This window comes from Gymnoscopelus braueri, assembly GCF_963280865.1.
Source record: "Gymnoscopelus braueri genome assembly, chromosome: 9".
Classification (NCBI taxonomy): domain Eukaryota; kingdom Metazoa; phylum Chordata; class Actinopteri; order Myctophiformes; family Myctophidae; genus Gymnoscopelus; species Gymnoscopelus braueri.
The window spans coordinates 22,511,953-22,525,220 of record NC_137610.1 but is presented as its reverse complement, the minus strand read 5'-3'; the positions used below and the strand labels follow the sequence as shown (position 1 = coordinate 22,525,220).

The 13,268-nt window shown below is 42.6% G+C and overlaps 1 protein-coding gene across 1 annotated transcript in view; it reads left to right on the top strand.

Moving 5' to 3' along the window:
- Window positions 1-1,194: 1,194 nt before the first annotated feature.
- Window positions 1,195-13,268, top strand: part of b4galnt4a (beta-1,4-N-acetyl-galactosaminyl transferase 4a) — a 350,679-nt gene continuing 338,605 nt past the window's right edge. The window contains exon 1 of the mRNA XM_080438341.1: window positions 1,195-1,346. Coding sequence (XP_080294467.1) covers window positions 1,205-1,346 — 142 coding nt within the window. The 5' untranslated portion in view covers window positions 1,195-1,204. The remainder of the gene's footprint in view (window positions 1,347-13,268) is intronic.

Below are 13,268 nucleotides of genomic sequence, written 5' to 3'. Positions count from 1 at the left end.
GTGTGATGATGAACAAGTGATGGAGCGTCCAGCGCAGTGACAGCTGATCTACTGGACTAAAGACACTCTCTCCTCCTGCAAAGTGTCTTCATCATCATCATCCAGTGTGGGACGCTTTCTATAGGCTCACAGTGAAGGCTAGAATCCCGCTATAGTCTATACTGTATAATATACTGTATGTAGGTTCAGTTATTTGTAAGAGCAGCAGAAATAAGGCTCCATTGGTGTAGCATTTTGACTCAAAACGCCGGGTTTACAGAGTGTTGTAGCTTGATCGTGCGTTTGTTTGACTCTTGCGGACTCTTTGGAGTGTGTGTGTGTGTGTGTGTGTGTGTGTGTGTGCGCGCGCGTGCGTGCGTGTGCGTGTGTGTGCGTGTGCGTGTGTCTGAGTGAGAGTCGCGGAGGAGTGCTGAGTGTGTGTGTGTGTGTGTGTGTGTGTGTGTGTGTGTGTGTGTGTGTGTGTGTGTGTGTGTGTGTGTGTGTGTGTGTGTGTGCACGTGCGTGTGCGTAATGCCGCCGCGCTGTGCACTTGAGTGCGTCTAAAAGCCACACAGATGATCCGTGTGTGAGAGACTGTGTGAGAGAGTGTGTGTGAGAGAGTGTGTGAGGACCAGATCACATCATCAGGCAGAGGAGAGGGATTTGTGTAGATTATCTGACTGCTATTTTGTCCGCTCGTCTGGTCGGGTCACACGCTCTTTAGACTGAACCGTGTCGAGAGGCTCTATGTTGTAGTCGAGGCTATTTATTTATATTTCTATGAGCTGTCACCGCCGTGCAAAGAGACTGGATGGAATGCGAGCCTTCGTTGTTGTTCACGAGCCAAAAATTCCTCTTCCAAGGCAAAGAAAAGCCGGGCAGAGTTAATGATTGACACAGAGATGCGATGACACGTCTAAAGATACGACTGGTTTTGCGTTAGTGTCGCTGGACGGTGGTCACTCTGCACGGAACGGAACGGGGGGACATCCATGCTTTAACATCACCGTCTAAAGGAACTAAACAAACAAACAAACAAACAAACAACCCGGGATGTTATCGGCTCCTCCACGGCCGTGGGCGGTCACTGTGTGAACGATCAACCCCGAAGAAACGACTCTGTTTTCCCCCACTCACTCACTCACTCCATCTCCTCACCATCATCATCTCACAGTGTAGCTGCATCCAGGGCTTATTATTGTAAGCGGACGATGTGTGATCGAGGATGCTGCGGTTCCCAGTGAAGAAGATTCGCAAGCAGTTCAAGCTGCTGCTGCTGCTGGTGCTGCTCACCTTCGCCGTGTGGTTCACCTACCTGCACATCAACCAGGGCAAGAGCATCAGGCTGCACTTCAACTATGGCAAAGGTAAGGACCTCTAATACTGTACTATGTGATAGTGGTTCTCAACCTGTGGGTCGGGACCCCACCAGATTTTTTTTGGGGGGGTCCCCAGATCAAATATGATTATTTTTGGGGGTCACAGCCTGAAAAGGTTGAGAACCACTACTGCTGGTGATGACACAGACACTTCAACTATGGCAAAGATAGGACCTGTACTTAGCCCTGAAACATGTGAACCATGGCTAGACCTGTACTATATGACACAGACACTTGACTCACTTCATGCTGCTGCTGCTGGATTGATTGTTGTGGTGGTCATATAAAAGAACATGGGTTTATAAAAAAGGCTGTGTGGTCTGTGCTGTTGTTAAGGATTTCTTCTCATGACCTCCTGAGATCATTTATGGCTTGCCAGAATATTTTGGTTGAGATATTTAAGCCTATATTCAATATACCTTGTAAATACTGAAGGCCTATACACAGGATAGCCTATATTCTATAAAACTGTATATATACAGTAGCCTATAGTCTGTCTGTCTGTCTGTCTGTCTGTCTGTCTGTCTGTCTGTCTGTCTACTGTTATACAGGCAGAGTGAAGATGTGTGTCATAAATGGAAGCGTTTCTTCTTTCTAGAAAGGCTGCTGCTGTGTGGTTTGGTTCCAGCCGTGGGTCGAAAGCCAGCAGGCCGCCAGCGGATTAATAATAGAAGAGCTGATCGTACATTAATAATACAAGGGTTGATCAGGCATGCAGCTGCTGAGGTCATGACATGTCAGTCATATGTGGTAGAGATGTGTGCTGTGTGTGTGTGTGTGTGTGTGTGTGTGTGTGTGTGTGTGTGTGTGTGTGTGTGTGTGTGTGTGTGTGTGTGTGTGTGTGTGTGTGTGTGCGCACCTGCTGCTTGTGGTGGCAGGAGCTGCAGCCTGCACACCTGCTGGGTTTACTGATGGAATTTGTTCACTGTAATAGTGGTTCTCCAACTTGTTCATGTCAAAGGACCCTCAACTTGATATGGATTTGGGCCGTGGACCCCCCCTGTAAAGAGATTTTGTGCCAGGGCAGGGACCCCCAGAGTTTTCAAAAAAGTTTAAAAAGTAGCAGATCTCACAACGCATTGTTTTTGGTAGACAGGGATGTTTTTGGGCTACCAAAAGAAACGGTGAAAACACCAAAATACAGAGAGAGGGCAATGTGTTTTTGCCGCTAAACACCACCACAGTATTCCAGGGGCTGATGATGACTGCTGGACTAGAGGGAAATTATGGGTACAAAATGTATTTTTTTTACGTATACCCAGGCCAGGGCAAAGTCACGTACTATGCCTTTAAGTGTCAGCTTTCACTAGGTGGACTAAAAACATATGTTCATCGCCATTAACATGCTGACTTAGATAAAAGGCATTCTGTGCTGTCTGTCTGCCAGGGCTGATATCATGCACTGTTCTCTAGAGTCTATAGTAGATGCTGTTAACTGATATGATAATGGTCATCATCATATAATGTCCTGTACAATCTGTACCACCCTTCAGCCTGTCTGCCTGCCTGCCTGTCTGTCTGTCTGTCTGTCTGTCTGTCTGTCTGTCTGTCTGTCTGTCTGTCTGGCTGGCTGGCTGGCTGGCTGGCTGTCTCTCTCTTTCAAGCACATATCTTTCCGTCCCTCATGGGCTTTGCCTGGATCCATACTAGATCTGTTTTGTTGATGATGAGAATCCATTTGGCCACCGACCATGGATGGCGTGCTACTGCTAGTCCTGGTTGTGATCGAGTGCTGACTGAGTTGTTATGCCGGGGCTCAGGCGACAGAAAAACAGTGTACTGTTACTACATGACATTTTAATTGAAACAGCCACTGTGTTCTCATATTCAGGAAGGGCAACGTGTGTCAAAGCCCGTCATTTAGAGGTAACTTGAAGTTCACTGAATTAGCCCGCAACCTTTCTCGCTTTCAATTCTGACTCCCAACTTCCCTTTCTCTCTTTCTCTCGCTCTCTGTCGCTCTCACACACACACACACACACACACACACACACACACGCGCACACGCGCACAGCCGCACATGCACACACGCATACACGCAGCACACCAGAATGAGGTTATGTAATAAATGATCAAATGAGGTTTCACATCTCCTTGGTTTTTGCTCTTACACTCACACTGCACTCTTTCATATATTTTATTCCTTGTCTCACTATGTGCTGCGAGGGACAGATGGATTTCAAGTTTTCCACTTTCAATACTTTATATTGCCGTAGACGGCGTAGAGAGACTCAGGGGGATTTGCCTTACTGCATGCTGCTCAATGGAGTCTCAGTTTGAGAAAGAGGGACAACGTCTTTGTTTTTGTCCAATAAGACCCCGTCAGTCATAAGTTCGCTGTCAGGCAGAAACCTTGTATCTCCACATTTGAACTGTGTATGTTTTTTTTTAAATAAATTAGTGCCCTACTTTGTCACTCAAAAGTACAAGCTGTATGTGTGTAATTGTGTTGTGAGTTTGTAGATCTGTCTGTGGATTCTACACACAACATTTAACAAATGAAAAGCATTAACAAGTGCTTGTGAGTAAATAGCTCCATTGGATCCACTAGAACGTAGGTTATTGAAAAAAAATTAAGGTTTCCAACCAGACAGCAACGATAGCAAAATGCAGACACATAGGGTGGCCCGCGGTGTCAAGCCACGGAGTGAAAAGGTTTGTTGAGACCTATTGATCCACAGGACTCCTCCACAACAGCACAACAGCGTGTGTGAATATCTGCGAGTCAGACAGTTTGTTCTGTCGAAGGCTTTTGTGATCACGCTGTCTGCAAGGCAGCCGCCGATGTCTTGTTAACTTGACCAGGAGCGGAACCGGCCTGCTTTCATTTTCCAGAGAAACGCACAACTCTCTACTCCCTTGCGTACATTCGGGTGATTTCTCCAACCTTGCTGTTTTTTAGCTATAGTTTCCGCTAGTAGTCTGTCTGTGTTACTTCTCTACTCTGTCTGTCTTGGAAGGAAGCCGTGAAACAGGCTCTGTTGTTCTGGGCTCTAATTAACAAACCATTTGAACAGGTCAACCCACTTAACCTCTTTACCAATAACGCGTCTCCTCGGAACGAAGGCATTCTAAGAGCGATGTAGCTATTACAGAAAATAGGGCCATATATTATGAAGCATGTAAATATTCGTATAATGGCTGTAATTGCCGTAAGTGAGCAATTGATTTTTCAATACCGAGATTGGGGCCAGATACTGTAGAAATGATGTCATTTCCTTTTTATTGTTATGAAAGGACATCTTGTTGAATTTACCCTCTGCTACTACCATGTTCTGAATAGTCGAATTCAATTACATTTGATTAGATTAGAAAAGCCATGTTTTTCTATGCTCAGGATGCATAACATTTTGGTTCTGCCAGCGTTTCATCCTAAAGAGAATTGGCAGGTAATCACCAGATCCTAATAGAATTTGAATATCTTTGTGCAAAGCAGCCCAATAGGAATGCCTCTGTTAACCCATTAAGACCGGAAACGCATCTGTGTCATTTTAGATTTCTTTGGCTATTCAAAAATAGCAGATATACAAGCTCATAGCGCTTTGAGCTTTTTGAAAAATCGTGAAAATTTGAGCAAATCTTTGAATATATAAGCCAACATTTGTATAATATTTTGTTCCAGGGAAGCAAAGATTTACAGAGTTACAAATGTTCGCTTTAAATATATATATCCAAAGATTTGCACACATTTTCACAATTTTTCAAAGATAGCAGATCTACAAGCTCAGTGCCGCGCTGTGAGCTATTTTGAATAGCCAAAGAAATCAAAAATCACGGATTGAATGGGTTAATCTGTGTTATGTGAGAAATCATTAGAGGTACGTGGAGAGGGTTATTTAAAGCAAAAAACAAACACTGATGCATAGCTGATTCACTTTCGGTCTACTTTAAGCTACGATCCGTTATTCTTATGTCCTCTCCCTCCCCGAGTCCTGATGGGAGAGAGGTAATAGCACCTGTGTAACACCTGAGCTTCAGGCAGTACTACCTGTAGGTGTCAACATCTAAGTAAAAAGATGAGTATAATGTATAACGCAATGTAATGTTCAACTACACATTCCTTTACATTATTATTTGGTAGTCTGCATGTTTTGAGCCTTTTGTTTATTTGTGTGCCTAGAAAAGCTCTAAAGGCAGCAGAGTTGAAGGTATTAACCACCACTTAAGCCCTATATTGTCGTCTGTGTTGGGGCAGAAACCTCTTATCTCCATATTCTAACTTTTTGTGTTTTTTTTTAACTTAATACTACGGCATCACACAAAAGCATCAAAAGTAGCAGATCTACAAGCTCGAAACTTGAGCTTGTAGATCTGCTACTTTTGCTATTTTCGAATTTGAAAAGTCCTGAAAAGTGACAGTTTTGGACATATGAGGTTTCCGCCCATACTAGTTGACTGGGGTCCCCCAGGGTTCTAGGTCCGCTCCTTTTTTTTTAATCTACAAGGCTATTTTTGCCAAACGTTGGCCCCCAGAATAAGAACGATAGGATTCACGTGATGCTTTTTGCCGGACCCAGGGGGTCTGGCTTACATGAGGCTTTGTACCTGTTTTCTCCATACATGGGCATGGTCACTTTGTCCTTAGGCCCCAGCCATAAAAGTCTGTCCCCCTTTCGTCCATACATGGGCATGTTTTGTACCTGTTTTCTCCATACATGGGCAAAAAACAAGTTTTGGTCACTTTGTCCTTAGGCCCCAGCCATAAAAGTCTGTCCCCCTTTCGTCCATACATGGGCATAGACACAGGCTGACACGTCATGTGAAGTCTGGGTCTGGCAGAACCAGGTCTCCTGGTCTTTTTTTCCTGAATTTTACAATGGTCTCCCTCCCACGTCATATTTGTGCTTTGGACCTTTGTCTTTTTTTTTAATACTCTAGGACAGGGATCTTCAACAGGGGGTCCTTAGAGTTACTACAGGGGGGCCGCCAAATCTTTGTGTGATATGATTTTTTTTTTAAACCACTTGCATCCCTATTCTGAGGAGAACTTTAGCCATAAATAGCAGATCTACAAGCTCACAACGCCTCGCGCTGTAGATCGGCTATTTATGGGAAGAGGTACAGGTGTCGAGGGAAAAAAAGAGCAGACCAAGTAAAAAAAAAAGAAGTTTAATCTGATACACAATTTTATACAATATAGAGGGGGTCCCTGCTTCATCTCTCTCTCAGCTAGGGGGTCCTTGGCCTGAAAAACGTTGAAGACCCCTCCTCTAGGACTTTCAAATTATTTTTTTAGAACATCTATGAACACGAGGCAGGCTGATCATACAGTACTCTCCTTGTTTACCCTCATAATGTCGTTGACCAAGGCGATCAGTCTCCAACCGGCTTATAGCAGCATGAGGCTGCTTGTACAGTAGAACCTGGCGGCCAGCCACCCTGTACAGTATGAACGTACAGAACAAAGTTAGCCTCCCTCTGCTTCTGTAATAGCTTCTCACCATGGACACTGTCAATAGGTCAATATACTGCAGGTGAGACATTTCTACGGTGGTGGTGTGTCGTGTGAGAGGGTTTCTCAAGGTTTTGACCCATTAAGACCGGGAACGCATGTGCGTCATTTTAGATTTGAGCTATTACCATTATTTTATACTTTTGGCCGTTCAAAAATAGCAGATATACAAGCTCATAGCTTGTAGATCTGCTATTTTTTAGATCTGCTATTTTTGAAAAATCTGGAACATTTGTGCAAAACTTTGAATATGTATATTTTTAAAGCGAACATTTGTAACTCAAATCTTTGCTTCTGAAGGTCCCTGGAACAAAACATTTTACCGATGTTAGCAGACAAAAATAGCAGATCTACAAGCTCATAGCGTGGCACTCGGTGCCGCATTACGAACTTGTATATTTTATTGTTTATTAAAGCGAGAATAATGGCGTCCATTATAGCATGCTAACTTTCCCCGGAATAGAAAGCCTGCCGTTTCTATTAGCTTGGATTCCCGATCGATGATGTCACTGTGTTTTTTAAGCCCTAATTGCTCCCCCCCTGAGCACTAAATATATGTCCACCTGAGCAGCCATCACCTGGGTGAAGCTGAAACTGAATTCCCCCCCCGTTAGGAGTAATAAGGTCTACAATATTATGAGAGCCAGTGGATTAGCTAACTATCCAGCAGGCCATCGCCCAGTGGACGTGATGTAATGTGATCACTATGACTGCATGAGCTCATTTCATTGCTCCGTCACCAGAGGCCATTCCACAGCTGTGTGTGTGTGTGTGTGTGTGTGTGTGTGTGTGTGTGTGTGCATTAATGTAGTGCTATATCGTTGTTGTCGGGCAGAAACCTCTTATCTCCGTATTCTAATGTTTTGTGTTCTTTTCTCCTAAATGAACGCCCTACTTGATCATACTACAGCGTCACACGAAAGCATCCAAAGCAGCAGATCCTTTGAGCTTGTAGATCTGTTAACTTAGCTGTTTTTTTATTTAACCCTTTAAGACCGGGAAAGCATAATTTTTGTCATTTTAAGATTTCTTTGGCTATTCAAAAATAGCAGATATACAAGCTCATAGCGCGGCACCGAGTGCCGCGCTGTGAGCTTGTAGATCTGCTATTTTTGAAAGATAGTGAAAATTTGTGCAAATCTTGGAATATATATTTGTTAAAGCGAACATTTGTAAAATATTTAGTTCCAGGGACCCCCAGAAGCAAAGATTTGAGTTACAAACACTGGTGGAAAAAGTACTCAAATGTTTTACTTAAGTAAAAGTATCAATACTGCAATGTAGAAGTACTCTGTTACAAATAAAAGTCTGGAGTTAAAAATTTACTTGAGTAAAAGTACAAAAGTATTGGTATCAAAATGTACTTAAAGTATCAAAAGTAGAAGTACTAAAATATTTGAAAATAGCAGATCTACAAGCTCCCAACGCGTTGCGATGCGACGCGTTGGGAGCTGTGAGCTTGTAGATCGGCTATTTTCAAATAGCCTAGGTATAAAATAGGGCTAAAGTGGTTAATGTGTGTTTTATAATAATAATAATTTATATCTGCAAAGTAACTAGTAACTAAAGTTTTCAAATAATTGTAGTGGAGTAAAAGTACGATATTTGCCTCTCAGATGTAGTGGAGTAGAAGTAAAAGTATAGACAATTGGAAATACTCCAGTGAAGTAAAAGTACCTCAACATTGTACTTAAGTACAGTACTTAATGTACTTAGTTACTTTCCACCACTGGTTACAAATGTCTGCTTCAAAACACATTTTCACGATAAAAAAAAGATAGCAGATCTACAAGCACATAGCGCGGCACTCAGTACTGCGCTATGAGCTCTTATATCTGCTATTTTTGAATAGCCAAAGAAATCTAAAATGATCCTGAAAAGTCCACAGTTTTGGACAGAGACAGAGACGATATAGAGTGGAGAAATTACAGCTCTCTCCACCGTCTGAATGGAATCCTCTACGGGACAGGCTTTTATCCACAGTATTCATCATTCAGAATAGAAAACCCAGCCAGGAGCCTTCTTCAAACTCCCATTTTCAGAAGTTGAATTTTGAAAGGTATGAGATGATGTGTTAAAATGATCTACATTATCTGGCTTAGAGATAACCCTCTAGATATTTCTCGCTTTATTCTTCTGTACGCTGTCAGATATTGAGTGTTCATTTAACTCTCTCTCCATCCAATGGATCCTTTCGGGTCGTTATGGTGGACATGACCATTGTTCTAATTTATATACACACGTTTATATTACCGGTGATTCATGACTATAGATTATCCATATTGTGTGTTGTTAACACACATCTAGGCGTGTGCGTGTGCGTGCGTGTGCGTGTGCGTGTGTGTGTGTGTGTGTGTGTGTGTGTGTTTGTTTGTTTGTGTGTGTGTGTGTGTGTGTGTGTGTGTGTGTGTGTGTGTGTGTGTGTGTGTGTGTGTGTGTGTGTGTGTGTGTGTGTGTGTGTGTGCGTGTGCGCGCACAATGTCTGGATTAGAATAGGTATGCATACACTACATTTCAAGACTGCATAAACCCTATATCGTCTCTGTCGGGTCTTTTGACGCTTTTGCGTGACTCTGTACTGTAGTATGATCATCAAGTAGGGCGTTAATTTACGAAAAAACACAAAAAGTTAGAACATGGAGATAAGTCGTTTCTGCCCGGCAGTGACTAGGGTCCCCTAGGGCTCTCTACTAGGTCAGCTCTTTGGTATCGAACACAACGGTTTCCTGTGCCATGCAGTCCATAGGTCAGGAGCCTACTACAGTATATTCTGTTTCTGTGACTCGATGCACAAGTACACAGCTAAGTACACACCTAAACGGTGGTTTTGATACGGGGTGTCGGAGTGATGTCCTTTAGGATTGACCCCGCCTCCCTCTGGTTCAGATGCGGCATCCCCGCCCACTCTGAAATCGGTCTCGGAAGACAGGTTCCGTTTCGGTGTTGTTGCGGGGTTGTTGCGGGGTTGTTGACACTTTCAGAACCAATACAGCGAGCCAGCGGTGATAGGGTGATGTCGGTCAGTAAAAACAGAGAGATGTGTCAGGGTGAGCGGTGGTCACCTTATCACCGCGGCTCAGTGACGTCATGTTGTAGCTTTCAAACCACCGCGGTGATAAGGTGACCACCAGCTTTACCCTCCAAATCCAACCAACCCTTGAGGCTGAGTACCAAGCAGGCACTGGGTACCATTTTGATCTTTTTGGTAAAACTCAGCCAGGTTTGATATCTTTTGGGCTTTTTCTGCCTTTATTTATAGTTTTATAGTAGAGACGGACAGGACACAGGGGGAGAGAGAATGGGGAGAGACATGCAGCAAAGACCGTCGGGAACGGGACTCGAACCCACGGTGCGCTGTCAGACTACTTAGGTGTGTCCAGGGCGGACAGTGGACACTCTTAACCACAAGGCCGCTAATCTTAGGACGCTGCCGATTCCTTTAGCAATCACATTTCCCTTTCATTATCAAAGTCAACCTTTTGTTAAAAATACCCCAAAAATTCTAATGGAACCATTTTCGACTTTGATGATGAGTTAAAAACTGGTGAAAGGTGTTGTCGTGTAACAGTTTTTCCAAATTTGCGCACCCGGCCGGACTGACCTTATTTAATCAGAATTTCAATGAGGAAGTGCGTTGGCAGGCGGCGCGGTGGCGCATAGTAGATGAGAGGCACATTTCTGCGGTCACGCCGTCGCACACAACAGCTCCCCTGTTCCCCCTAGTCAACAGGTCCACTGACGGCCTGGCTGGCTTCCTGATACAGCCCTCCATTCATTCCACCATCATTACACATGGGGGAGGCACACGCACGTGCACACACACGCACGCACACATGCACACACGTGCACATGAAGCAGTGGTTCGAAAACTTTTTCAAGTCAAGGACCCCCAAATTGATATGTATTTGGCCGCGGACCCCCCATCTCACAAGTATTTTGTGCCAGGGATTTTTCAAAAATAGAAGATCTACAAGCTCATAGCGCGGCACTCGGTGCCGTGCTATGAGCTTGTAGATCTGCTATTCTTTTATAGCCAAAGTATACAATAATGGTTAAAGTGGTTAAAATGATTGTGACTCTATATTAACTAATTTAATCTGAAAAGGTTTTGTGCCAGGTACTCCCCAGAAGACAAGATTTTGTGTTAAAACAATTAAAGATTATTCAAACTTTTCCAAACATTTTCTGTATTTTTAAATTTTTATTTAAAAAAATAGCAGATGTACAGTGTGTGAGCTTGTAGATCTGCAGCTTTTGAATAGCCAACGTATGAATGGATAATGTTGAATTAAGGGACGAGGAAGCGCTGCGTGGGTCCCTAATTATCAGGAAGTGAAACTCTTTGGAGAGGGTTCAATTGTAGGTCAAAGCGTTTACGTTCCTTCCCTTTGTATTAGGGCTGACGAGTGTGAGAATCAGGTGAACTTAACCCATTCAATCCGGGAACGCATCTGTGTCATTTTAGATTTCTTTGGCTATTCAAAAATAGCAGATATACAAGCTCATGAGCTTGTAGATCTGCTATTTTTTAAAAATCGTGAACATTTGTGCAAATCTTTGAATATATATATTTTTAAAAGATTTAAAAAACGTATTTTTAAAATCGATTGTAAGTCGCTGTGCTCATGGCATGCTATAAATTATGAGTTTTAAACACACACGCACACACACACACACACACACACACACACACACGGACACACACACACAAGGGCACAAATATTACACGAGTAGGACTGCAACAACTATTAATTATTTTCTTAGAGATCATTCTATTGGCTACTTTTTTGATTAATCGAATAATCGGGACGCATGCAATCGGTATCTTCTTGTGAGCTTATAGCTCTGCTCTTTTCTCTATTTCTATTTTTATAGTTTTTTAAACTTGCCCAAAATAGGGATAAATTATTTGATTTAATGATCAACTATTGGTTATTTTGCATAATCAATTCAATCGATTAAACTAACCCTATGCGCCAGTGCAATTCGCTGCACTCATTACACAGACACACACGCACACACACACACACACACACGCACACGCACACGCACACGCACACACACACACGCACACACGCACACACGCACACACAGATGATCATTCTTGTATCGTAAGGAGGAAGTCAAAGGGAGGAAGTGTGTGGAGATTGAACAGATTGGCTACTTGGTTGCCCAGGGAGACACCATATGGGAGAGGGCGTAACACACACACAGTTCTGAGTGTCCGTTTAACTCCGAGAGGGTGCCAAACGTAACCAAATGGACCCGCAAGGGTCCATTTGGTTACGTTTGGCACCCTTTCGGAGTTACAAATGGATACATTAACACTGAGGGTTTTTACTGGGTTAGTTTAGCATTGGTAGAACATTCTGTACTGCACATTTGGCCCCATTGATTGTTGCCTGGAGACAAATATGATTAAAAAAATAAAACCGTAAGCTGCATTCATCTGTAATTAACTATGCATATTTTCTTTTCTTTTTTTTTTTACCTCAGAATGAGAATGAGAATCAGCTTTATTGTTACATCACAGGTTTACAGGTGTAAACAAGGGATTGAAATTATTTTTCTGGTACAGTTATTTTATTATGCAGAGACGTGTGTCTTACTGTCAAAGAATTGATTGAAATTCATTTTCTCGTACAGTTATTTTATTATGCAGAGATGTGTTTCTTACTGTCAAATAATTGATTTAAAAATACTACTGCTGGTCTATAAAGCTTTGAATGGTTTAGGGCCAAAAGGCATTTCTGATCTCGTACGATATCATAAACCATCCTCACCTCTCAGGTCATCTGGGCAAGGTCTGCTTTCTGTTCCTACAACCAAAACTAAACGTAGTTTTTATGCACCACATATCTGGAACAAACTCCCAGAAAACGGCAGGTCTGTTGCACTCTTTATAAAACACAACTAAAGACCTTTCTGTTTGCCGCTGCCTTTGATTGAGTTATTTTAGTTTTTCCTTTTTATTTCTCTTCTGCACTGTAATTGCATCTGTTATTTTTTACTTCTTTTTGTTTTATTCATCCTAATGTCATTGTGTAAATGTGGTTCCTTTGCTTGATGTTCTGTGTAAAGCACATTGAATTGCCTTGTTGCTGGAATGTGCTATATAAATAAAATGGCCTTGCCTAGCCTTGCCTTGCTGCACACATGTACAAAGTATTATACATGTACATGTACATTTTGACATTTATTCTAATATGCCCCCCTGATTCTACACATTCCCCATTGCACATTCCCTTTTCAAGTCAGACTCTTTCATCAAGATAAACCATTTATTGCAATGATATTTCATTAAATGGACTCGGTGTGACTCTGCTCCTGTGATACTACAGATTTATCTGCGCCAACACAACACAGAATCTGAAATCACAAACCCCCCTGAAGCAGAGCCTTAAGATACAGAGTTATGAACACACCATTAAACCAGTCAAGGGCATAACGTTAAGATA